This window comes from Netta rufina, assembly GCF_964035555.1.
Source record: "Netta rufina genome assembly, chromosome: 3".
Lineage (NCBI taxonomy): Eukaryota > Metazoa > Chordata > Aves > Anseriformes > Anatidae > Netta > Netta rufina.
Window position 1 is genome coordinate 26,778,146 of NC_140125.1, and position 27,458 is coordinate 26,805,603.

A 27,458-nucleotide genomic window follows, 5' to 3' on the forward strand; every position below is an offset into this window, starting at 1 on the left:
GGGTCTAAGAGGGAAGGGGGGAAGGATCTGAGACAAAAGCTCAGGGAGAACCCCAGTTCTTCAAAAAATAAAATATTAAATGTCCAAATTTTTGCATCAAGTTTCTGGTAATAAGCAGAAGGTGTCATATGCCCTACTTACCCTTACCATCTCCCACTGGCGTAACTCCTGACCATCACCGAGTCTCCAGTAACCCACCACAAATATACAGGCCTTCTTAACATTGAAAGAACCAAAACCCTGACTTTCATTCTCTCATCAAAGTAAGACTGGTATAATTTCTCCTCAAATTATTGTTTCTGACTGTTTTTATTTGGAATATGAGTAGCACAACCTTCCCTCTGCAGGTAAAAATATCTATTGTCAGGATGTATTAACATAGATGCTAGTTCCCTGAAGATTATCACCTTTAGGAATAGGAATTTAATTTTAGGATAGGAATTCAATATTTTTTTAGGTCTTGTTCTGCAGGAAATCATGTACCAACTCTTCCTCCAGTTTGGGGAGAAAAAAAAAAAAGGAAAAAAAGACACTATTATTAATGATATTTTTTCCAAGCACTGAATAAGAACTTTTAATGGAGGAGGGAGAAACAGACATGACAGGGGAAGTAAAGCTTAAGATGGCTTCCTAAAAAAAAAGACTTAAAATATTTTCTCTTTCTGTGTCTAATTCTAACTCTACTTAAAACCTCCCCATCTGAACTTGACATCAAGTGTTTATCATAGCAAAATTAAGTTTTGTTCATCACCTTCAAAGCACATCACCAATTCCATTTAGTCTTTTAAACTCAACAGCTTCTAGAAAACATGGACTTAAGCCTCTGGAAAAGCGCACTGTTCTAGCTAGTAAGCAAGCCTAGAGAAACCTCTATGGCAATTTCACATATAGACAATTTACAAAACATTTAGCCTCGTGACTACGAACTGCTAACTCGGCAGATGGATGGGGAAGAAGGTGTGTTCACAAGCAGTTTAAGCCACTCCAAATCAGTCTGGGTGCACTTCTGCTTTCCTCTCCCTCCTTCCTCTGTCCAAATGCTAGGGAACGGACAGGCCATGCTGCTGTAGCTGAGGAGTATATATACTTGACTGTTAATTTCAGTTTGATTCCGTCTACCTCAGGACCACACAAATGGTGCTGGCACAAAGAGAAGCAAGAATCAACAGTCAGGAATGGAAGAGGAAGACAAGACTGTACTCCTTCACTGACTGTACAAGCTTAATTTGGCAAACTGCTTATGAAAACAAAAACTTTGGGGTAGGTTGTTAGAGGACTAACCAACAGATTCAACAACAAGAAAAAGCTCAGGCTTGCTCTGCTGCCTGAGAACCCCTCGTGTTAATCACCAGTTAGTCCAACCGGTGTGATCTGCTCGACAACAGAGGTGTAGAGCGCTGGTACGTCTGCATCACAGTTAGCTTAAATCATGACTGATGAGCGCTCTCTCTAAAGAGCACGCTACTCAGGGTGGTCTGCAGAAGTCACCACAAAGGCAACATCATTTGGGAGTTCTGGATGCCTACAGGTCTTATAAGAGAAGCCTGAACGGTACTCCCCACGGGGTCAGGGAAGCCCACAGCAGGGCTCCGTATGCAGCTGTGGTTAATATATACGAAATCGGGAGGCCGCTGGTGCACGGTGGTCGCACGTAACGCAGGCTGGGGGCGTCAGCCCTCGCTCTCCACAGGCAACTCAGCAACACCCTCCACCACCCTGCCTTGACAGTCTCCCAGCTGCCTTTCCAGAGCTTGCCTACAAACACTTCTTGCTAAACAGGTCAAGACTGCTTTACACGCTGGCCTCCAAGCTAAAAAAAAAAAAAAAAAAAAAAAAAAAAAGCACACAATACACACAATAGCTCTTTCTTCAACTTCTTCCCTGCTTCAAACTATTATTCGGAAGGAAAATAGCCATCTTGTCAAGGATAGAATATCGAAGTAGCTTGCAGTCTTCTCCATACTGGGATCCCTTGAAAAATCCTCTCATTAACCAATTACATATATGTATGATTTTACATCAAAAACCTATTAAATAATTGTTCTAACACGTTTTTAATCACTAAATATTTACTTTATGCATAGGGCTAAACAGGTTTCCTTATTTCCCTGGAGGCCTGTTGAAACCTCCTAAAAGTCTTTACTAATCCATTGCACAGGCTAATATCCAGAGAGCAGTAGCAAGCACAGTAACTGGACAGCCCTGGAAGTGCTAAATAGGAAAGGCAGAAGAGAAATATTTGTTACTGAAGCGTATCAACTAAAAAGCAAGCAGCAGTACAAACCCCAGCTCACTAACATTTCCCAGCTGTGACCTGAATCATACTTCAGACAGGAGCAGATCGAGATCCGTACTTACTTAGATTTGTGCACTTTTGTAAAAATAGCTGAAAGGCCAATTATAGTAAGTACCACTGCAGAGAAGCTACTGGTGCATTTCACAATGGGTTAACCACTTCCAAGTACGTCCAGAACTGATAAACAATCTAGCATTTGGACGGCTCTGTATCACACTAGGGTGCCAAGGAAATTTAGACTCTGTATCTTCCCATAAAATCTACGTTACCTTTTCCAAATGAGATCTGAAACGCTCCGTATTTTTTATTTTTCAGCCTATTATAAAACCATTTGTTTCTAAGAAAAGAAAAAAAAAATGGTATGTATCTGTAGGATTTGAACAAAAAATTGCATCCAGTTTGCAGCAGTGGTATGCATCACGTCCACCTTTCTGGAATTTATCCCTTTTTCAGGTTACATGACCAGTGAAACATTCAGACCGAGTATTTGTATTTGACAGTGCTTGTAAGGCATCATACATCAAAAAGATTGCATTTTGTTTTGAAAGACCTCTCAACTACAATGCAGAATTGCTTGAAAAATACATACCATGTGTATCACAGCATACTTCTGCACTAGATGTGTACAACACTGAATAAGCGTCCTAAAATGTCTAGCGGAGATCTGCATATTCATTATTCTGTCTGCTAACATTTTTCTTAGACAGCATCCTGATGCAGTAGTTATGCTGCTATGAGACTGTTGATCCAAAAACCCTTCACCAAGTTAGAAGACAATAATACAAGCTAATCAACTTCTCCCATTGCCATAGTTTATTACAACTTTGGTCTTCTCGGTCTAACGGCCTTCTTTCCCACCAGGTAGTCTAATTAACTTTGGAGTCCTTATCAACACATTCAACTACCGAACAGACACACACTAAACACGCAGATTTGAATTCCAGACTTCCATGTTGTTCAGCCACTGTAAAATATACTAAGATTAGCATTTCAAAAGTGCAAATATCCAATTTCAAAATAGCTTAGATTATTCCAACGTGACTTGTAATTGCTTGGTGCAAGTGGTGTTTGCTTTCCTTTCTACATAATTATGCAAGCATGAGGAAGTCAATAACTGCCTCTGATCACTTGTTCAAACTGGAACATCAGGACAGAATTTAAGATCATTTTTCCTCGTGCAAAAACAAGCGACAGGGGAAAACCACCTCTTCAGACTTACCTGTTTTCCTCCCTCCAACACAAGAACTACTCTAATGGTACTGACTCCTCCCTCTGTAAGTGCCCTTTTCTGAGGAAATTCAAATAGTTAACCAGAAAGTGAAAGGTCACCACCTTCCACGACTAGTTTCCAGCCTGCATAAAAGCAACAGGACTTTCAGGTGACTCACACTCCAAGTTGGAAATTAAAGACTGAAAAATGTACTAGATACATTGCTTTTGTCCTCCCTCTGCCATACTGGCAGAGAACAAGAGCAGCAGACCGACTGGCTTTAAGTGAAAGTGGTTACAGCAACAGTGTGCAGCAATGATCTCCATGTAGCAATAGAGTGGTCACTTGGAATACCACTGTAATGTAAATTCGTAATGAACTGAAAACAAACAAGAAAACACACCACGAACTGTACACAGGGCTTCCTTCATTTATCAGCATGACACATGCACTCAGAAACACCTAGAGCTACAACACAGAAATATCTACCATCACTAATATTTCGTACTTTGAAGACTGAAAAACATTAACGCGCAAATAACTTAAAAACATTTAAGCCATCATTCCAGATCACTTTATTTACAGTGTATTGCTCTAGCTTCTGTGACGTTCACTATTTTTATTGCCAGTCAGCAGTGAACTTTTTAACTACAGTGAGTATACTGCCTTCAATCACATATTTAAATTTCAAGCAAATACTGCAGTAGATATTAAAAAATCTCATGAACATTTAGTGTTAAGTACAAATGATGATCGAAACTGAGTTTGTATGTGTTTCTTTCTTGAAAAGCAAAGACTCTGCTTTCCTGGAATTTATTTTCTGACTTCAGGAAAAAAAAAATTAAAAACAAACCATAATAATGTTTTTATATGCACTTTGCAATCTACTTAGTAGGTAGTAATTTGATGGCACGCAATTAGTTTTTAAATAATCAAAAGGATTCTGCAAGCTTCCAAAGCACACACAACGCAAAAAGACATTATGCAGAAGGTACCCAAGTTTAACAAGAAAAAAAAAAAAATCAGTCGTCCTAGCTGTTATCTACACAAGTGTATTAATGACTATCAGAGGCACTTAATGCAAGAAAAGGCCAGATTTAGAAGAGCATCACAATAACATGCATGATTTTCCCAAGATTTGTTTACTCCTTGCAAGATATACTTCAAGATACTTTAAGACTGTCTCCAAATGGTCTTTGCAGTCCACGGAAGGCCTGTGTAATAGGCTAAAGTTACTAATTTATACAAGGGACTTTATCGACTTGAATTAAGTTGGCTTACTGTTGGAAGAACAATTATGCCGGCGGCTTTGGAGGTGGCAATGGCTTAGCAGGCAGCGCCCCTCTGCTGTCTCAGAGGGTTCCAAAAGGCGAGATGACAAGTGACTTACAGCTTTCCATCAGTACGACTTGGCACTCTTCCTAAATATACCTCGCTGTGTTTTACAAAGCATGATAAACATTCTATCTATAGCACACAGATTGAAAAAATGAGTCAGTAAAGCTACATGAGGTGTTCAAGTTCACCCACAGAGACAAAGACGCAGAGAAGGAGCCCAGTTCTAACACTTTGTGCGCTGGGACACACCACCCTCAGCACCCGAAAGAACGATGAGGCACCAAACGAAACCGGGGCCTCGGTCATACAGTCTGCAGCCAACAGACTCAAACTAAAACCAGGCCTTAAAGCATTAAATTCTCTGTGTGCTGAAGTGTCCTTGAGGAATACTCTTCCAATAACTTTAAAAAAAAAAAAAAGGCACACAAAAGCACAGCCATATTTAAACAGTATCTCGATCCAATACAGTCAATGTTACTTTGTGCGATACCAACAGAAAGCCACTAATTTTCCTAAGCATTCTCCCTTGCTGCTTCTTATTGGACTAACTTTTATCCTTGCAGGCTTAGCAAATTAATTGCAAATTTAAGCCAGGCAGAAAGTCATGCTGAACTGCATTATTCCCAAAATCTTAAAAAATGGTATTGGAAAGACGGCTGAACCTTAGAAATCTCTTTTGAGCTATGATGCCATTAAAAGTTTCATCGTAACAAGTAAATACAGTTTCCATGTAATGAATTACAGATTAACCCCAGTTAACAGTAGCAGGCACAGTAAATAAAGTACTTGGAGCTATCTCAAGCATACATAAATGTAATGCTACACACAAATTACAAAAATCATGGACCTAAAATCAGCATATGAATACCGTGGCAGAAATCGTCCAGATTTTTAAAATAAATAAAAATGCAGCAACAGCAGAAATCTTACAGAAGGATAAGTACACTGGGGCCCTTTTTTCCCCTTAAATACGACTGTATTAACAGGTTTCTGCATGTTACTTAAAATTTGAGCATTTGCTACACATTCAATTCAGCCTGAAGTGGGGCGCTATCACTATCTCACAGAACACTTTGTATTCCCACTTACGATCCGACCTCCCCATCCTCCCATCCACCTATCCACACTTACACGGCTCTATAACCGGAGTATCAGAGCCTAATCTCTATGGTAACTGTATGATTTGTTTACATGGAAAAAAGAATATTAGAAATGTATGCAAATTTAGCTGTCATTTAAATAAGTGTTTTTCCTTCCGAGGTTTAAAAAAAAAAAAAAAAAAAAGCTCTCTAGCTCTCTATACTGCCTCCTATTTCTCTTGCTTCCATCTCCTACAACCCCAGCAGGCAACGAGCCACATTTGGAAAGCTCCGTATCACACTACATCGACAGCCTGTTGTTGCAAATTCATACAGTTTACTTTTAATGAGGAAGAGATGTGCAGTATTTTAGATCTTAATGCTTATTTAAGAGAAAGCATAGAGAGCAATTAAAACTTGATTTTTTAAAAGATACTGTCATTAAGTCACGAAAGGGGAAGAAAAAAAACAACACACATGCTGAACCTTTAAGAGCTCTATAGAAAGACTTAGCTTGCTGCTCAGCAACTCCGATCCATCTAGAAATTAAAACGATCCGTATCATTTGCCATTTCCAGCTGTAAACACAGCTTTTAGGACATATTTTACGTAAGATTCGCTGACAGACAGTAGCATAACTCTAACAGTGCAAGCCCCCGTATACGGACTGCTCTTTTATATTAAAAATACCGATGAGATGATGTATCTCAGGCTTGCAACAATTGCTTTCGATAGGGTTTATATTTTGAAGGTTTACCGCAGCCCAGACCCAGAGCTGAATTACAGATCCTGGGAGGGGGGGGGGGCACAGCGACACAAACAGCAGCTCAGGTGAGCCATCCTCAGCAAAATGACAAAAAGGCCGGCTATTTCCTAACTATTTTGGGGTACGCAGGTCCATTTTGGCACAGAGCAGATCACGCTATGGGGCTGACACGCTTTGTTTCCTGTAGCACTTGCCCGACGCAGGAAAAAGAAGGAGATGGGAGAGGAGAAGGGCTCGGGGAAAAAACGAGCTGCGACGATGGCTGTGGGCACCGCAAGGGACACCCGGACAGGGCACAAAACCTTCCTGAGCCTTCCCGGTCCCCTCCGCAGCCCGGCAGCCAAACTCTGGCGACTTTTCCCGAGCTGCAGCCAGGCAGCCATGTCCTCCTCCACTGAGGGGGGGGGGGCACCCCGGGACGGACTGGGCGGACAGACAGACAGACGGACATTTCCCCACGGCCATTCCCTCGCGGCCATTCCCCACGGACACTTCCCTCACGCCTTACCTTCATGATGAGCTCAGGCTGCGGTAAAAAGCCTCGGCGGGGGCTGCGCGGCCGAGGCCGGACCTGGAATTTAAAACAAAGCGCTGAGGCACCGGGCGGGGGAGGGGCGGCGGGGCCGCCTCAGGGGGCTCGGGGGGCCGCGGGGGGGAGGCTGAGGGAGGGCGGGGGGCGCCTCCCCGAGCCCCCCCCCCACCCCCACCCCTCCCCGAGCCCTGGTGCGGCCGCTGCCCCGCTCCCCCCCGCGCCCCTCCCCGGCCGCTGCCTCGCCGCCGCTGACGCCATTTCTGTCAGAGGAGGAGAAACTTGCCACAACAACAACCCGCCGCACGGCGCCGGGGGGGGGGAACGGGGGGATAAAGCACGGCCTCGGGGCCGCCCCCCGCGGGGCCGCAGCCCCCTCCCCGCCCGCTGCCGAGAGGGGAAGGAGGGGATGGGGGGGGGGGGTTGAGCTCAGCGCCGGGACCCCCGCACTTGGCGGCTGGGGGAGAGGAGGAGGGGAGGGAGGGGGGAGGCCCTGCCTCCATTGTACGAGGAAGAGTGCGGGCAGCAGCATGGGGGGGGACATGGGGACGGGGGGGACGGGGGGGGGGTGCAGCCGCTTTTGTACGGGGCTGCGGCTCCGGATCGCGGCGGCTCCGGATCGCGGCGGCTCCTCCCCCCCCCCTCCCTCTCCTCTCCTCTCCGTGCCCCCCCCTCCCCAAATACAAGCAAAGCGCTGACTCCGCGGACGGAGTTTCGGCAGCAACAGCCGCAACTCCGCGGCCGTCTGGGGGCCGGGCGGGGGGGAAGAAAAGGAAGAAGAAGAAAAGAAGGGAGCGGAGCGGAGCGGAGCGGGAGGGACGGGGGGGGGGGGGACACAAGCAGGCGGCTGCCGATCGCCCTCGCCCCGCCGCCGCCGAGTCCCGCCGCAGCCGCGCTGCGAGCGCAGAAAAACAACCGCCCCCACCCCCCCCACACACACACCCCCCCTGCCGCCCGCCGCGGGGCCCGGGGCTCGCCCCCCGCCCGCCCGCCGGTACCTTTGTTCCGCGGCGCCCGCCCGCGACTCCCCCGACCCGCGGCGGGGGGGAGGGAAGGGAACGGGGCGAAGCCGCCGCCTCCTCCTCCTCCTCCTCCTGCTGCTGCTGCTGCTGCTGCTGCTGCCGCCGCCCGCGGCTCCGGCTCCGTCTCCCCGTCGGGCGCCCTCGGCCCCCGCTCCGCCAACGGCTGTGCTCGCGCGGCGGGGCCGCCCCGTGCCGCCCGCACCCGGGCGCGGACGCGGAGCCGGCGGCGCTGAGCGCTGCGCTCCCTGCCTCGCTCCCCCTCCCCCTCCCGCACCGACCGCCCGACTGACTGACGGCCGGACGGGCCGGGCCACGCCCCTCTCCCCGCCCACCTCCATTGGGCCGCGGCCCGCACGGCCCGCCCCCCCCCCGGCCCCATTGGCCGCCGCGTCGGAAATACTGACGTCATTTTTCTCCACTTCTATGGAAACTGAGACTCGGCGCCGCGGAGGCTCACGGGTAACGCAGTCCCCCCGCGCCTCCCTCCCCGGGTTCCCTCAGCCAGCGCGCTCCCGGCGCGGACTACACATCCCAGCGCGCACCGCGCGCCGCCGCCGCCGCGCGGGGCCGGGGCCCCAGCCGAATGCTAATGGCAGGAGGGGGCTGGGCCGGCGCATGCGCGGTGCGGCTCCGGTGGCGCATTTTCCCCCAAGAGGCGAAGGTGGCGCCCGGCGGGGCGGAAGGGGGCGGTGCTGCCTCCCTCTCTCTCAGCGCTGACTCCCTCCCGCCGGGCCGGGCGGGGCTGCGCGGGCTGGCGGCGGCCTGAGGTGAGCGGCGGGGAGCGGGGGGCGCTCCGGGGGCTGCGGGGAGCCGGGGCTGGCGGCGGCGGCTCGGGAGGGGGGTCCCGGGGGGGTCCCCTCGCCCTAAGATGGCGCTGGGAGCCCCGAGCCGGTGCGCGGAGCCCTGTGGGGGGCGGCTGGGGGCCTGCGGTTCCCCTGTGCCTCAGGAGGGGCTGAGCGGCGGCTGGGAGCGGCTCCAGGGAAGTTTCTGCGGCTGCTGAAATCCCGCGGGGAGCTGGGCAGCCCTTCGGGCAGGAGCCCTCCGTACCAAGTGTGTTAAGCGTGGTAGCTTCAGTGATGTTTCTGCTCTTCGTAAAGTCTCATACTCGACGGTACTCTGCCATATAGACCTTTGTGGGTGCCTTCATTTAGGTGTCTTCATCGAGTTTCCCTTCTTCCTATAAGTTTTGGGGCAGTTCTGCTCACCGTCCTTGTTTCTGTGGGTGCATTAGACGTCTAGGTCCCTCTTATGAGGGATCACCTCTCTTTTTTTTCCTTACAGTAACTTCCTTAGGTCATTTTTCAGGTAGCATAACAGCCCAGGAAAGCTTAACCACCGTGATTTCAAGTTGCCACCACTGGCAGGCCCTTTTTTGCTCTATTTAAAAACAAAAAATGAAGCTCAACTGTAAGCTGTAATGCTTTTCTGCTTTAATCATAACAATGATAAAGTCTTGGCATTTGTGGGACAAGTGCCTGATTAATTTATCTTGCAATGAGCAGCGTTTGGGAGGATTCCTGTTAGTAGTGCCTGGAAGTTTGCTGTGTGATGCTAGTCAGTTTTCAGTTGGATGGGGATTTTTGAGTACTGTGTTAGTGCCCTATGGACAGGGAAGAAACCTCCTCGTTCCCTGAGGGGGGAGGAAGAGCTCTAACATTTACTTCTAAGAAGTTTGTCAGGGCAATGACCGGTGAGTAATCTTCACATTCTTTGTTTTGTGCTGCTACAATGTGTGCTAACTGCCCAACCCTTGTAGGCTCAGTGTTAGTGGAAGACCCTCACACAGAAGGAATTCAACCCCAACATTTCCCCTAGCTGAGCACTTTCAGTTCTAAACCCTCCCTGTGGCGTTTTGATGATTAATTGTCACGGGAGGGTGGCTAACTTGATAGCGTCTCTATATCCAACTCTATGAGCATCTCATTCTCCTTAGAACGTCTGGGGATGGGCTGTGATGAGCATTTTGTTTCACTTCCTCACTGAAATCCTTTGAGACTTATGCTTGGTGTGTAGGGTGCAGTTTTACAGCTGGTGTTCTTAGTGGCAGCCCTAGCTTGAAAGCAGTTCCTGTCTCTGGAGCTGTACCAGTAAGGTAGGAACAACAGGGAGCTGAGGGTGTCAGATAAGCCCAGCTTTGATTATTGTGGCCTGACAGCCTGTTGTGCTGGCACACCACGGGGTAAGATGGGAAGGCTGTAATTCTTATTGTGGTGTTACTGCTAAGAAACTGCAAAGCTTTCCAGAAAGGTCCTGTCTTACAAGGATTGCAGTAGCAACTGCGTGTGCTTAAATAGCATTTCTTGCCCCTGAAGTGTTGATAAATTGGGTTAACATATGCAGCGAACCAGATAAAGGGATTGATCCAAGCCTAAGCTTTGCAAGTAGTTACTTATGCAGATTAGTTCCCAAGTTTGTACTGCTACAAATATTTGTGGGCCCAGAGGGTGGGAATGGGACCCAAAGACAGGAACTGATGGAGCTGCCACTGGAAGGGAAAGCTCCTGAGTGTTGAGGAATACTAGGTCTAAGTAGCTTAAGAGGAAGTGATAACTTTTAATACTGATCCTTTGAGTTGTTGATGGGAAACCTATTGCTGGACTCTGAGAGAGTGGAATATACTGTATTTCACTCGTGTCAACCACTCCTCTTAATGTACCAATGTTAAAAATGCACCAGTCTGTACTTCTAAAGTCACTTTAAAATAATTATTTTTGTTGGTAACTTACAAAACTACTTAATTGCTCCAAGAGGAGGGAAAAATGCATTCTTTCCTGGATGCTAGCTAAACAGCTAAGAAATGATGCTGAAGTAGCATGAGACGTTACGCTACTGCTGCAGTTCCTGTCTTAAAATGACATTAGAAGAATTGTTTTGAGCTGCTGTATCTGCAGTGCAGCAAGGAAGGCTAGAGGTGAAAGGAGAGAGAATCCATTATAGAAAACAGTCTGGGGGAAAAATGCAAATGTGGATGACCATAAGGATGTGAACTAAAAAACAATCAATAGATAATTGTTGAGCTATGAAGGGAGTGGATCTTCAAAGATTTACTGTGAGAGTGTGATGTATATAGTATATGGGAAAGTGTGTGCAGATGTCTGTGTGCTTAGTAGGAAAGCAGTGTGTTCCTGTCTTCCAAAACATCCATCGTGATGAAGGAACCTGTCAAAAGGCTCAAGCTAGTGCTCAGCTTGTTTAGGTTGCCTTGGAGTAAGGTGTAGCTTCTGCTCTTAGGCATCTGCATTTTGCCGTGGTGAAAGAGCACAGGGAGGTCTAATCCTATTAGTTGTATGAGGTTTTGTATATACTGAATGTCTTCTCTAACTCCTTACAGTGGAGCTCCATTGTTGTGAATGCTGATGTTTTAAGTATTTGTCTGTTGTCTGTGCCCTCTAATATGTACAAAAGTCAAAGTAAGCTAAAAGGCTAGGAGTTGGCTTAAGCTATTCATGAATAATTAAAGAAAGCTGTATTTAAGACATGCTTGCTTCTCGTCTAAATGCCATCCGGGAAACTTCTTGTATAGTAAAAGTAGTAGTCACTGTCATGTTCAAAACTGTAGCACATGCACCTAGCCTAGAGGTCATTGACTTTTTATATTTGTATGCTCCTTTATTTTGTTAATTCAACTTTTTTTTTCCATTTAAATAGTGTTCACAACCCTTTCTTTAAGAGTGAATTACCTCTTATCAAATAAAGACATGGATGGGAATGATGAAACATCTAAAAGAATCCTAGAGCCATACCAGTATTTACTTCAACTACCAGGCAAGTTTGCTTTTACTCTTTTAAATATCAAAATTGTTTTCTAACATCTTTTTCTTTCCTAGGAAATATATGCCAAGAAGTTTATCCATTCTTCATTTGTGGAGTTACAATTAATTAAAACTGTTGAAAAAGTGTTAGTTTGTTTTTATTTCTCTCGTGAAATTGTCCTTTTGGTGAAACTGGTACAGTGGCAGCTGAGCCTGTCTGTTAGAGCACAGATAGTTGTCTTGCATTTGCTCTGTCTTCCATTCAGAGTCGCTGACTTACTGGAACTGGGCAAGCACTGAAGACTTGATTCCATTTTTGAAGAGTGAAACACTGCCAGCCCAAAGTTCATCTGCTTGCTGTACTAGGCTTGATGGATTGTGTGTATATGTTTTAAATAGCTTCTTTTATGTTATGCCTTCACCCTGGTATGTATGCATAGAGCCAGGCTTGTTTTGGGCTGATTTTGGCTGTCTCTGGCTTGCTTCACTTACCAGAGAATCTGCCAGTCCCTGTCTGGTGTTAGGTCACCAGCAACACATCGAGATAAAGTTTCTTTTCTTGAATAGCAGCTATATTAGCAGAATGGAGGAGGCAGTTTGTGAGAGAATTAATGTATAGGCATGCCAACTAGAAGGCTCTGCCCAGCTTGTATGAAATACTGGGGGAACTAACAAATATGCAAAATTTGGTAAGTATTTAAGGAAAGTAACCCTGACCAAAATGATATCTGACTGGGGATAGGAGACCTGTCTAGGCAAACAGCGTAACTAATCACAGGTACAGTACTAACTGGCTTTGTACATCTGCAACAAGACCTATATTATCAGCAGGGTGGGTCTTTAACCCATGCATATTGAAGTTCATTATTCATCTTTACAAATATCACGAGCATCTTGTCTACGTTAATGATTGCATGTTCTTGGCAGCTAGTACTACTTGAGTTGAAAAAGTAGAGAAGGAAAGAATTTGGCAGTAACACTCCTTTTGATAATGCCAGAAAGTTTTTCCTGTTTCCTCACAGTATTTTTCATTTCGTTATGTGAAACTGGGTGGTGATTTTGCTAGAAGACTTATTTGAGAATCAATCTATGATATTCCAGAGAGCTTTCTAAGAGCTGGTCCTGAAGAAACTTCTCCAACACCATCTTAAAGGAGGGTTTTTCTTTAGTATGTTTATCTGACATAAACATGGTATATCATAACCCCTCTGTGTTTTTAGCTGCTTTTTTTTTCCTTTTAAGAAATTGTAGCTGCTGGAAAAGAAAGCTCAGCTACCTAGTAGCAAATATGCACAAGATAAAAAAAAGTGTCAAGACAAAGAAAACAACCTCCTGTAGGCATAAGTGCTTGACTAATAGCTCTTCAATTAGCTTTCACTTACATGATGCATCTGGTTTAACCTTCCCACCTTCATTCCTGTGGCTGAACTCCTGTACTTCATGGTGTGTTCAACCCTAATCACTCTATCTTGATGGCTTATAGACTTATATTGATGAACGGTGCAAGCACTTTGTCCTGTCCTGCTAAAATATCATAAATCTGTCTGCTGAAACATGTTGATATCTTGTGAATTTATGTTTTGGGGAAGGTGAGAGACAAGATACACCATGTAGGAATGGTGGTGTAATTCGGAATGGGAGAATTCTCCTAAGGTAGACAGGTAAATGTCGCGTGCCTGTGGAAAGCTGTTATGGAGTAACAGTGGAAGCAGTAAGTGTTCACAATCATATAGCTGGATGTTGACTGGTTTTTGAAATGTTGGCTTTGCCCTAAGTCAGCTATGCCAAACACAGATCAGTAGGAGCCAGCTACTTGTGTGAGCCTTGGCATCAGTATGAGCACCGATGCTTGGTGAAGGGAAAAATGAGGCATATGCTAGCAGTTCATAATTAGGGTGGAGCCCAGATGAGATGCCTGAGCTAATCTAACAAGCTTCTGCTGAAAGAGGAGGTTTAATTCCATCTTCCTTCTGGCAGTATTCTCCCGCATCTTAACTCATGCCGCTTCTCAGCTCACTAACCAGATGATTAGGTAGCATCAATCACCAACCTGCTGGAAAACTTGGCAGGCAGAATAGTTATCTTTTGTCCGGTTTGTGGCGTGGCACAAGGGTGATGCCAAAGAGCTGTTTCTCTCTTGGATCACCTGGAGCTCTGAGAGGCTTCTGGAGAAAGCTCAGTTCAGTCAGATATGTACAATTATGGCCCTTCAATATATCCAGTTGCTTATCTTGTAGGACCAGTTGAAAAACACAGTCTCCAAGTGGTTTAGTAACCTGTGAAAACTTGAAGTTAGATGCATATCAAAACTCTTACATAAACAAGAATTGTGTAACTGTATTGAGATGGTTTGAAAAATGTCTGCTAATGTTGCCTGTAGTGTAAGAATACAGGCTCTTATGTGAAGGTTTAATCTCTCAAAAAAGAGAAACTTGATTATTCTGCTTGCCATTAATGAAATAGGATTTTAATGGTAACTGAGGTGATACGTAGAAGTTAAAGGAACATACAAGCTTGGGTTTATGACACTAGGCTAGAAAAATTACAGGGCTTAAGTCTTTTTTTTGTGTTGCAATTTTAACGGTTAGTATCCTAATGATGGAATAAACATTAATTAACAGAATTTAGTGCCTGGGAGAAGCATACATCTTGAAACAGTAACTTTTCTTGTAAAATATTTGAGTAGTAGAACATAAAATTGCCATACTCTGAGTCTAGTGTTCTGCCCTTTACTTGGGTAAACAAAGTGCAATAAGCAGAAATAAATTTCACAAATGCCAATAATGTGATTTGCCTTAAATTCACGCAGATGAGGAAGAATCTTTCATCTCAGAGTAGCTAAGTTAACAGCAGTAGCTGTTTTTGCAGCCCTAAGGAGCATATGGGCTTGCTATTGAAAAGGATAGATTCCAATCCTATTCACAACTCTGCATCTTCCCTTTCATGTGCATTGCTCTGGTCTTGGCTTCAGTCTTTCCTGGGCTTACTTGGCTTGCTAAACAATCAAGACTGGCTTTTGGTCTTTTTTTTCATATTTTTCTGCTCAGTTGTTGAACTTAACCAGCTTGGTGAAGGATTTTTGAAGCAGCAGTAGCAAGACGAAGGTGATGCTTTACTTTGACAGTAGCCTCTCAAACGTACTGAAACAGATTTTTTTTTAATAGCATCTATTTTTTTTTTCACTCTTTTGATCTCCTCTAAAAGAGAATAGCGCTAACAGGCAGCCAACAGATGTAGTTCTGCGCAGCAGTTCATGTAGGAGACTAGAAACTGAGAACATGGTACACGCACTTAGGAATGGTGGTGATGTGCCACAGGGCATCATCTTTACCAGTGGAACAAATGCACCTTACACATCAGCAGCCTCAATCTGGGCTGTGTTCCTGAGGGAGGTGGCATCTCTCCAGGTCTTGTACTGCAGAGATGCCTAGGAATCCCACCGGGCCAGGAGAAAGTACTGTTCCAGCCCCCAAAAGATATATAATGGTCAAATTTGCTTCCACCAAGCAAATCAGCAGTGGAAGAGGGTCAGCAGGCTGCACAGCATTAGAGATAATAATTAGATTGGCAGGATCCTTTGAAGGTCCTTCAGGTTCAAGACCCTGAATGCACTGAAGGAGGGGCAAGAGGAGTGCATAACAGGTTGGAAAATGGAGGCTTGTGCAATGGTGAAAGCTGGGAGCTCATGGCTTCTGGCACCAGGAAAGATTCCTGTTCATCATGAAGATACGCAATTGTCGGGTAAGTTTAGTGCACCAGAAGAAAACAAATGGCTAGATCTGTGTATGGCACAGCTCCAGGCTGACAGCAAGTGCCAGTAGTGGGGAGGCTGCTGTTCCTCTGTTACCTTGCAGAGGCATGCTGCTTCTGGACAGCTTGGGTCAGGGATGTTCTGGAGAGAATACCAAGGGGTGTTTCATCCTAAGGCTACTGAACCCTGTGCCTCTTCCATTTGAGAACCAGTGGATATAGCTGGGGACATGTGGGGCTTATCAAACATGACTACATGGCTTTTGGAGTGAGGGATGGGCATAGGAGACCAAGTGTTTGGTTTTTTTTTTTTCCTCCTTAAGCTCTTCTCCCCTCCTCTCATATTCAAGAAGAATAAGCAGATCCTTTCTGGTAACAACCAGTTAGTCGCACTGTTGACATTAACAGCAGGGATTTGGGTTTTATGATCATGGGGCTCCTTTTGTGCATCGAGGACTACTAGGAGGAGGTGGGATCCACCAACCTGAGTTGGCACTGGCTGACTGACCTGATGAGAAGTTATTCTTCCATTATCACTTCAATTTAAATAAGAGTACCCAAAATAAATCAAGGAAGTGATGAACTGGCAAGCAAAGGGTATAATCTGATGTGGACAAGAGACTTTGTAATTAACAGAACAAAGCTGACAGAAGTCCACCCCAGATGTGTGCATTCAAATAAGGAAGTGATAACAGGGCAGTGTGATGCAGGAAGCTCTCACTCCTACCAGGGAATCTGTAGGACTGGGTGACTCTCAAGTGCCTGTATGCAAATGCATGTGGAATAAATAGGAGAAGTTAGATGTCTGCATGAAGCTGCAGGGCTGTGATTTCATTGGGATATTGGATGTGGAATAGCTGGAGAGCTGCAGGTGGATATGGACTGTCTAGAAAGTCTGGGATGGCAAAGAATGGGAATTGCCTGTTTATGTGAAAGAGCAACTGAACTGCACAGAGTTCTGCCTTGGGTTAGATTAACCCATAAACTCTCAACAGGCTCAAGATCAGAGGGCAGATTGATATGGGTGACACTACGGTGGGTCTGTGTTATAGGCCATCTGATCAGGAAGAAGTAGATGAAGCCTCCACGCAACTGGAAGAAGCCTCCTTCGCAAGCCCTTGTCCTCATGAGAGACTTCTACCTCAATATCTAGTAGAAGAAGCAATGCAGCAGGGCATAGGCAATCCCGGAGGTTTCTGGAATGCATCAAGGACCAACGAGTTGGTGAGGGAAGGCGTTTTGCTGGACTTGACACTTCGAAAACAAAGAATTGGTTGGGATGTGAAAGCTGGGGGCAGCTGTGTCTGCAGTGACCACGGGATGGTGGCATTCAGGATCGTGAGAGGAGGAAACAAGGCAAAAAGCAGAATCGCAGCCTTGGACTAGTTAACCCTATTTTGAATGGGGTGGGAGTTTAAGCTAGACAATCCTGCAGGGGCTGTGATCTGTCCCAAGTGGCTGCCCAGGTTTAAAGGGATGGGCTTGCTCTCTTTGCCTGTGTGCTGGCTGCAGTGTAGCTGTGTGGGGAGGTCTGGTCAGGGACCCGTTTAGCCCTAACCCATCAGAGGACAGAGCTAAACATGGAAGTGCACAATGCAGCTGAGGTAATATAATAGCTTGCTTCATCCATAAGGGTGCTGCCCCTTTCCCCCAGTTCTCAGCATCTGCTGCTTAGCCTGTACTAACTCTGGCAGACCTGCTTTAGAAGCTGACTCAGTACATAAGGCTGGCAGAAAGCTAGCCTAGCAAAAAGCAGTCAGCTTTCTGCTGGGGTAATGAGTTGAATTAGCTTAGTGAGGCTCTAATGAGGGCTAGGTTAATAGTCCCTCTGCTCTTCCCCATGCTGTTCGATCTGTTTCACATACCCTCACTCTAAGTGGGCGTGCTGCCTTAAGGGCACAGTTTGAGGTCACTTTAATGCAGCATGTGTAAAGAAATACTGATCAGCAGCCTGTCCGGAGCAGGAGGTCTATGAGCTCTGGGTCTGTGCTCTATCAGGAGAACAATCATGTAGATATAAACACATGTGTAGCCAGTCTGATTCTAGAGAAGCTTCTCTTATGTGATTAAATAGGTGGGAGGGATTGTCCTCAGTGTGACCCCTCTAATTTAACTGAATCTTTGTTTCTAGGATGATGACTTTACATTCTTATCCCTATAAATTATTTGAATATAAATTACCTATCTTGTCAGAGTGGGGCTATTAGGTTTGAAATATTTTTTCCTACCTTGTTTTCCACCCCACATTACTAATGAGAAAACAAGTTTTGCATAGTTTTTGCTTGATTGGGGTGGTATTGGGATCTTCAGCAGATCAAACAGTGCATTTAGCGTAAATTTGTTTAAAAAGCTGTTGCAGTACTGTCTATAATTATGGCTGAATACAGTAGCTAGAAGAATTTTTGGAAGCTAGATCTGGATAGTCTTCAGTTGTACAAGAGTCTGCTTAGACTAGTCAAGGGGGTTGTGATGCATAACAGTGGAAAATGAGTAATTATGGTGGTGTTAAGTTTTACTCCATCTAATTTTGTCCTCGCATCTATAGGCCATCTAGTCTGAAGGGAGGGCTGGAGGCCAAGAATGGAGTCTTACTGCATGAAGTGTTGAAGGGGTTTGGTCTCTTGTCATCATAGTGTAACTGTAGGCATAAAACATGCATATGGAAAATTGCTGTAACATCAAATAGACCTGCTAGGATCGACTTCAGAACAAGATACAGTAGCATTTATGAAGCAATAATGGGGCTCACAAAAGCAAATCTGCACCTGTAAAAGAAAAGATTAATGCTTCGCTATATAGATAGTGTTCTTTTCCTTTAATAGTCAGTGTCTAGACAGCCTCGCTAGAACAGGGCAGACAAGTCTAACAATTCAAATGCAGTCTACATTGAGGAGCTAAATGGCCAAATCCACTGTGTATATATTAACAGTCCATTTGGATTACATGCTAGTAGTTATGTACCTCATGATGAAATAAAACTTGTTACTGAGTATCTAGCACTCCGTAAGTGTATTTTCTAGGAAATGTATTTAGAAAAACAGAATTAAGTTGCCTAATGCTTATATTGATGCAACAGCTACTTTTTTTTCCTTAATCCAGAAGTGAGTAACCAGCTGTAGATGAGGTATGCTTTCTTAATGTGATATTATCTCTGACTAGTTTTCCTTATGGATGTACTAAAATATTTGTTTATGCTTACCTGGCAAGCTGTACAATTTGGCAGATGTCTGTAACAGTTACATTCGATACTTGAGTGATTATTTCCTCTTCAGTTAACTTTTTTTTTTTTAATTGCATGAGTTGAGCCTTGGATGCAGGGAGTCTTGACCCTGCTTTGTGCAGTATTTGGTGGTCATGAATATGCAGTAAGGCAAGGAACGGATTTGGCCAAAATCTGATCCACCCACATGGTGGGTGGGAAGGAAAGAAGAGGAGCAAAGTCTGAATGTTGGTAGTATTTCAAATCCTTGACATCTGCAGGAGCTATTGCTGTCAGAAGCAGTTTTAACTTGAACTAGTGATGGTGCTTAGCTAATGTAAGATATTTTAAAACTCTTGGGTGCTACTCTAATTTTGCATTCAAACTTGAGCTCTGGTTACCCATGTTAAAATGGTGAACTTAAGTCAGTGAATTATTGATTTAAATGCACAGGTTTAAAAAATAGAACTAGATACTTATTGTCCTGATAGAGAATAAGTCTGGCATGAGAAACTGAAGATATCTGTTGTGCTGTTTCAGAAACAAAGTAATCCCTCCCTTCTGCAAAAAGCTATTAGTATTTAAAACTGAACAGAGAAAACAAATGGAGAATGTGAGCCAAAGGCAGTGTATGTCTGGGTAAAAGTGCCCCTTCCCATAGGGCACAGCCAGAAGCCAGAGCTCCTGGGAAATAAATGCTTTTTCATTAGTCACATCTGTCACCTTCTCCTTTTGTTTTTTGTTAGGAAATAGTGAACACCTATTTGAGAACCAAGCAAAAATTGAAGCCCTTTGAGCAAATGAGGATGGTTACCATCCCCCACTGTAGAACCCAAACCACAGACCTGCTGCTTAGATCTTGGTGGTGTGATAGAAGAGGAGAAATCCCTTCTGATTTCTCTGCAGTATATGATTGTGAGAGAATCTATCCACATTAGTTACTCTGTTCTGTATGTGCTGGTCACACAGCAATACAGAGAAGCCTTGGGGAAGGATTCAGATGTTGCAACTTCTTCAGTGCTGCGGGCAGGATGGCATCATTAACGTGAGCGCTGATATTGCGGAATCATTCCTGGGTTATGTCTCTCAGTAGGTCTTGGAGTAATATGGAACCCGCTATCTAGGTTGCACTGCTTTGAGGTTTGTTGGAAACTGCTTCCAGAAACCTTGTTGATACAAGCTATGTATGCAAGCTCTCTGTGTCAACACGTTTTGCTGTTACTTGAAGATCTGAAGCTCAGCTGAGCCCTCTTAAAGTTTGAAGCTGCAAGGCCTGTGTGGGTAGAGAGTGACTGATCAATATGAAATTGTTCAGTAAAGATCAATAAACACACTGGATAAATATTTGTATGCAACCCTTAGCAATTTATTAAAGAAAGCTGGCATCAATAATTTATAGGCAAGATTAACTTGTTAACATGGGTTAACTTACTTTAAAATCATCTCCTTCAGGTAAAATTTATCTGGAATGAACAGTAATACTTACGTTAATACCAAATTTGTACTTGTAATCTTGTCTGTCGTTTCTCTGAAATAGGTGGCTGCCTGGTTCTCTGCCAAACTAGAGTTAGCAAAAGCAGAACATCCCGTTATGAATAGGTGAACTTTTAGAATATAAGATAAATGTCTGAAATCTTGGAAAGTTCTGTTCAGAACTAGGTTGTTTAGAGTTATTTAGTAAGTATGTCACATGTCACTATATCTTCACAAAGTCAGTAGCAGATGAAGAGCACTACAGTAGAAAGACTTGATAATGGAGAGGAAATAAATATTCAGCAAGTACACATCTTGAACAAATAATGAATCATAGTTTTAAAAAAATTTTCCAACTTTCTAATCTTACACAAAATCAATGTGCCTGGCAAACTAGGACTTGCTTTCAGAGGTAGCAAGCTGATCAATACAGGTTACTGACAGACTCAGACTCAAGATCACTCTCTAATTAAACAGCCAAAACTAAATAGTAACATGTAAATACCTGCTTTATAGCATTGTTTATGTACATTGTTGTGAAATGCTACCAACAATCAGCAACTTGAGTTTTAATGTTTATACAATGAAGAAAACAAGCTACAAACTTACTGTAATGTATTTTACCCTTTCAAGTGGTCATGCTTATCAGCTTACTGCTCTCAAATCAGTTACAGTTCGTAACTCAAATTGTTGTCTAATAATGAACTTCATGTGATTTGTGTTTTTTTTCTCATTGTAGGTAAGCAAGTGAGAACCAAACTGTCACAGGCCTTTAATCACTGGCTGAACGTTCCAGAAGATAAGATACAGGTACTCACTAATTATTTTTAAAGGGCTGTTATCTTTCTGCAAAGAATATCAATAGCATTGTTGTTAACGTGTTTAAGTCTTCTGATAATTTATGCTACATAATTTCCAAATATAACGTACAGCTTCAGCAAAATAACTAGTGCAAAGCTTTGGCTGTGGTGGAACACTAAAGAAAAAATTTCCACAGTTTGTCTTGTGTAGAACAGTCACTGCTTTTCAAGTGTGCTCAACCTTTTGAGTTGTGGATGAGCAGTTGCTATTGTTACCCACTGTGGTTATTAACAATGAGTTTTCCATGACTTATGAAAGAACCTAGATGGTTACCTTGTAAACTACACATAGTGATTGAGAATAAGCTCTTGCTATTTTGATACAAGAACATCAAAGCCAGCAGTCAAGTGAACTTTATAAACCACTTGTTTTGGACTTTTAGGTGGACTTCTTACACAGTCTAGAGTCCTTACTCTATATTGAGAAACATTTGACCAGGAATATTCCTTTTTTCCCTCTGTTGGACAGATCTGTGCAAGATGTATAGCTGTGTGTTTAAACACTGGCTTCTAAAATGTGAAATTCCTCTTTTGCTTCAACTATAGTTTTGCCAAATGGCTTATTTAGGGTGCAGAAGGTACTCTGTATCCAAGGTAATGTAAGTAATTAAAGTAACGAATTATGATGGTTGGTAGTGTTTCCATTGTTGGTTTTTTTGACACTTACCTGGTCCCTAGCTAATTTCATTAATGGTCAGGCAGGCCATTAGTGTTTGAAGGAGTCCTCTTTACAGTTGCTTGTGTGATACTTCATAGTCCTTGAGTAGCAAAATGGCTTAAGTAATTTAAACAGTGAAGGAAGAAGCTGCATTAGTCTCCTAGTAATCTTATTTTTTCCAGCCTTGTCCATTGTGATGGCTTCACCCTGATGGACAGCTAACTTCTACTACAACTGTGCTCTCACTCCTACCCTCCTCAAAAGGAAGAGGAAAAGAAATGCAATGGAAAAGGGCTCCAGGGCTGAGATCAGGACAGGAACATTGCTCACCTATTATCTGCACAGGCAAAACAGTCTCAGTGTAGGGAGAATAACATAATTTATTGCCTGTTACTAACAGACTAGAGCAGTGAGAAACTAAAAGCAAACTAAAATTACCTTCTCCCCCCCATCCATCTTCTGCCTCCTCCTCCTGAGTGGCACAGGGGAATGGGGGTTGTGGTCAGTCCGTAACACTTAATCATCTGCCGCTCCTTCATGGTCCCTCTCTTCCCCTGCTCCCCATGGGGTCCCTCCCACGGGATGCCGTCCTTCCTGAACTGAGCCTGTGGGGGCTGTCTACAGGCAGCAGCTCTCCAAGCACTGCTCCCACACGGCTCCGTACCATGGGGTCAATCCCCCAGGAGCAAACTGCTCCAGCACGGGTCCCCCACGGGTGGGTGGCAGCTCCCCCCAGACCCCCTGCTCCTGCGTGGGCTCCTCTCCACAGGCTGCAGCTCCGGCCCGGGGCCTGCTCCTGCGGGGGCTCTCCATGGGCCGCAGCCTCCTCCAGGCCACATCCACCTGCTCCACCGGGGGCTCCTCCACGGGCTGCAGCATGGAGATCTGCTCCATGTGGGACCCACGGGCTGCAGGGGGACAGCCTCCTCCACCAGGGACCTCTCCACAGGCCACAGGGGAACTGCTGCTGTGTGCCTGGAGCACCTCCTGCTGCACTGACCTGGGGGTCTGCAGGGTGGTTCTCACTTCTCACTTCCAGCTGCTGTTGCATGGCAGTTTTTTTCCCCTTCTTAAATCTGTTCTGCCAAAAGCACAAGCATCATCATTTGTTGGCTCAGCTATGGTTGAATCCCTTTTGGAGCCAGCTGGAGCTGGCTCTTACCTACCATAGGGCAGGTCCTTGGCACTTCTCAGAGGCCACCCCTGCAGCCCTCATGCTGCCAAGCTCTTGTCACACAAACCCAATCTATCCATATAACTCTTTAGTCAGATTTATTCTGGTCTCCAGCTAGACAAATGTATTATAGCAACCTGTGTACTTGTATGCATGGGTTTAGTCTGAAATCATAGATCAAAATTCAAATTGGCAGGAATCTCTGGTAGTTACCCAGGTCAAACCTGCTCTAAGAAGGACTTGTTCCATAGCTGCTTCAGGCTTCTGAGAGCCTTGCTGAGTCTTGAAAATCTGACTCTGCAGCATCTCAGGGCATCTTTTCCAGTGCTGAATCCCTTTCATGATAAGTCTTCCATTACGGCCTACTGGAATCTCCTGCACTGCAGTCTGCAGTTATAGCCTCTTACCCTTTTGCTGAGCACCAGTGATGATGAGTGTCTGTTGTTTTTCTAGCTCCATAGATAATTAAAGCTGCAGTACCATGGTGTGAACAGAAGTAACCAGTTCTACCTGTCACTTGTAAACAGGTAGTCATGTAACCATTATTGAAAATTTAGGCCACTTGTTCTAGTTATCGTTGAAGAAAACTGATGCTTTAATGTTTGTTTTACCACTTAAGTGGTTTGTGATTCTCTAAATAACCTCAGGACAAAAACAAGACCCTGTCATCTTTGACTCTTGCTGAAATTGTTAGTGCTTTTGTCTATAATTGTACTCATTTTAATAATGTAAGGCTGTTGAAGTCAGGGTGACTGCATGTCCTCTTTGACATCTCTTGTAACTTGAAGTCTTTCCAGTTGTCTAGCAGCTTGATTCCCTTCCAGTTACTTGTATTCTATTAAAAATCTGAATTTTGATATTGTTTATCTAGATGAATACAGTTGAGGCTACTGTTGCTTGGTAGTAAGTTTTACTACAGGCTACCATCACTTTACTATTTTCTCAGCCACGTGGTCTCTTTTCTACCTACTGCATCCTTTAGTGCTCATCTTAGGCTGCACTGAGACACGTCAGCTTTCTGAGTTAGAGAATACAGCACCTGTCAGATTGACTTTCTTCTAAGACAGCACTGAAATGGCCTGGCACAGGGCCATGTAAAACTTAAAGCTGTTGCAGGTAAGAAGGTATAGAAATCTGGGTGTTGAAAGTGGTATTGCAGCGGTCACAGATTAGATGGGCTTGGGTTGTAAGAAAGCATAGTGCTCTGTGTTGGTCTTCTGCTTTCATTATGAAGAGCAGTCTTACTCATTTCCTCAGGCATTTCCTGATATCTTCTAGAAAATAAGCTTTTTCTGCTGTCTAAACTTCTTCCTGCCTCACTTCCAACCTTAAAGCGTTTCTGACACTGCTTTTCCTTATGAAAGTTCACAAGGTAATTCAAACAGTTATGAAGCACTATTAAAGTTACTTCAATTCGACCTTAAATGTCTAGAAGCTCCAGAAGTTCACAGAACTGAAAGCAATATGAAATAGGCTAACAAGAAATGCTAGAGTAGGCTCATCCAATGAATTCATAGGGAAACTTTCCTGATAGTACTGAAAATGACATAATGGACTAAGCCAATATTCAGAAAACTAGGCATTGCAAAATTGCTTTTTATAATTACTCTATCCTTCATGACTTTAAAGTTAGTGGGCAGCAATGTACCTTTACAGGTCAAAGTAGTCCTCACTTCTAAGTCCTAGATGAGTCATTAGTGCTCAAGTAGCTTGTTCTTACAGTTGTTATCTTGGGCAAACAAACAATTTGACTGCAGGATTTCAGTTTAAAAACCTTCAGGGACAGGGGTCACTGAACACTAGGTGGCTTGCTGCTGAAGAAGTGCTTGCAGCAGTAAAGTCCCTCTTAATGCTTCCTAGAGCACCCACCAAGTACAAACACACTAGCTGTGTGCTACTATTTAATGATGGCCTTAATGGTTTTTAGAAGCAGTTGTTCTGATGAGTGCTTGAGTGCAATGCTTGTTGCTAGTAAGTATGACTGGCTCAGTAGCTTCAAAATGATGTCTTTGTCACTTGTTTTTGCAATGAGTTTATACCATATGCAGTTTTACATGCCTAAATTTACTTCAATTTAAGCAGGTGCTGAACATACCTGCTCCTTGCATAGGAGTTCTGCAATGAAAACCATAGACAGGCTTCAAATTCTTGAAGTGTCCTGATTTGGAACCGTTATGGCTTACTGTTTGTTGCATATAGCCAGCCACGAGCTTGATGTTGTGAACAGCTTATTGAGTCTAATAAGCTGCGTATCTCAAATTAGTAAACCTAGACTTGTCACAACATCATGTTTCTTCTTTGCTCTATTTGTGTTTCTAATATGTCACTGCATGGCTGCTAGACCATGGCCTATTTTAGTATTGTAGCAACAATAGAGTGGAGTAGGTCCATGGAAACACTTTGGGGAATACATTCACATAGTGGCTTCTGTGATCAGATTTGGTGGTTCAGGACTAAATGGCGAACTGGATAATTAAGTGAATCATAAAACTAATAGTAAGAACAAGTGGTCTAATGGGGAGCCTTGGTGACAAAGAATATCATGCTTTAAAACTTCTCCTATTGTAAATAAAATCTCCTCAAAACTGGAGGTTAAGTTGCAGTGGGAGATAATAATTTTCTCTTCTTGTAATAGGTTATCATTGAAGTGACGGAGATGTTGCACAATGCAAGCCTGCTTGTGGATGATATTGAAGATAACTCAAAGCTACGGCGGGGCTTTCCAGTGGCTCACAGTATCTATGGGATTCCATCAGTAATCAACTGTGCTAATTATGTGTATTTCCTTGGCTTAGAGAAGGTTTTAACCCTCAATCACCCAGATGCTGTTAAAGTTTTTACCCGTCAGCTGCTGGAACTCCATAAAGGTCAAGGCCTGGATATTTACTGGAGGGATACTTACACCTGTCCTACAGAAGCTGAATACAAAGCTATGGTACTACAAAAGACAGGTGGTCTCTTTGGATTGGCTGTAGGCCTCATGCAGCTCTTCTCAAATTATAAAGGAGACTTAAAACCACTTCTTAACACACTCGGTCTCTTCTTCCAGATAAGAGATGACTATGCCAACTTGCACTCCAAAGAATATAGTGAAAACAAGAGTTTTTGTGAAGACTTAACTGAGGGCAAGTTCTCATTCCCAACCATTCATGCGATTTGGTCAAAACCTGAAAATACTCAGGTGCAAAACATTTTACGCCAAAGGACAGAAAACATAGATATAAAAAAATACTGTGTGCATTACCTTGAAAATGTGGGTTCATTTGAGTACACTCGGAATACGTTAAAGGAGCTTGAATCTGAAGCCTATAAACAAATTGAATCACTAGGGGGAAACCCTGAGCTTGTAGCACTAGTTGAACAGCTAAGCAAAATGTTCAAAGAAACTGAAAATTAATAAATTTATCTCTTGGGGGGTGAATGGAAGCTCTTTAAAATGGGAAAATAACTAGATTATCTGAAAGGTGCGATAATCAGTCTCACTTAAAACTCCTGTAATGTGGCAACACAAGTAATTACTATTGAAACCGGTTTGGCCTCTGAGTATTGTGATATATCCTATCATCTATATGGTCTTAATTGTAACTGCTTGCAGATGGCTTTGTTAAAGCAGATGTACTAGAACTGAAACAAGTCATGAATCTGTGTGATCTTTACACAATCACTGGTGTTACTTCAGCCCTGAAACTCTCAGTATGGTGCATATTCAACCAGGCTACTGTAGGTTTCTGCCTGAAATTCCATATTAAATTAATCTGATTAACCTGAGTGGCTTGTGTGTTTTTAAGCAATGTTCTAGTAAACCAAAATTGGCAATGTTAAATAACAAAAGATACTTGCAACCAGAATGCATGTACAAGTGTTGCATTGTAAATATAAACTACAGTTGTGAAGATCAGATGGATCCTCACTTAATCCTAATGTGAACATCCTGTACAGTGTCTGAGGATACTTCCAGGGGAATACAAATTGTGGAAAATGTTTTTTTATCCAAGCGAGAGTAATGTTTAGACTGAACTGTCAGCTTTATAGAGAATTCTGCTTAACTTAGGGAGAATGTTCTATCACATCAGAAAAGCATGAATTTGCCACTAGTTCCAGCTCTGTTGTGAATAGCTTTGATTGCCTGGCTTTAGATTTTTAAGCTGTCAAATATTTTGTAGCCTGGGACTTCAATCTATGCATTAGATCTTAAGCATGTAATATGCTTAAGATTGTTGCAAAAAGCAACATAGTAAGGTGCTATTAGGAATGGTATGAGGTTTCACAGCAGGTAACTTTAAGACACTGATTGGTGTAGGTCTTTGTGACCTCTGTTTTTAATTGAGGGGGGTTCTCCAGGAGTTGATTCA

At 43.9% G+C, this 27,458-nt stretch overlaps 2 protein-coding genes across 3 annotated transcripts in view; one reads left to right on the top strand and one right to left on the bottom strand.

Moving 5' to 3' along the window:
* The window catches only part of ARID4B (AT-rich interaction domain 4B), an 85,723-nt gene extending 77,225 nt beyond the window's left edge, over positions 1 to 8,498 (bottom strand). For both annotated transcript variants that reach the window (XM_084284548.1, XM_084284547.1), the window contains exons 1-2: positions 8,217 to 8,498; positions 7,198 to 7,260 (exon numbers count right to left, since the gene is read on the bottom strand). In XM_084284548.1, the coding sequence (XP_084140674.1) occupies positions 7,198 to 7,203 (6 nt within the window). In that variant the 5' untranslated portion in view covers positions 7,204 to 7,260; positions 8,217 to 8,498. The remainder of the gene's footprint in view (positions 1 to 7,197; positions 7,261 to 8,216) is intronic.
* Positions 8,499 to 8,870: 372 nt separating this feature from the next.
* GGPS1 (geranylgeranyl diphosphate synthase 1) lies at positions 8,871 to 26,908 on the top strand. The gene is made up of 4 exons (XM_084284630.1): positions 8,871 to 9,007; positions 11,889 to 12,005; positions 21,154 to 21,224; positions 25,742 to 26,908. Exons 2-4 carry the CDS (start codon positions 11,939 to 11,941, stop codon positions 26,501 to 26,503), a joined length of 900 nt encoding a protein of 299 aa, XP_084140756.1. The 5' UTR covers positions 8,871 to 9,007; positions 11,889 to 11,938; the 3' UTR covers positions 26,504 to 26,908.
* The last annotated feature ends 550 nt before the right edge of the window (positions 26,909 to 27,458 follow it).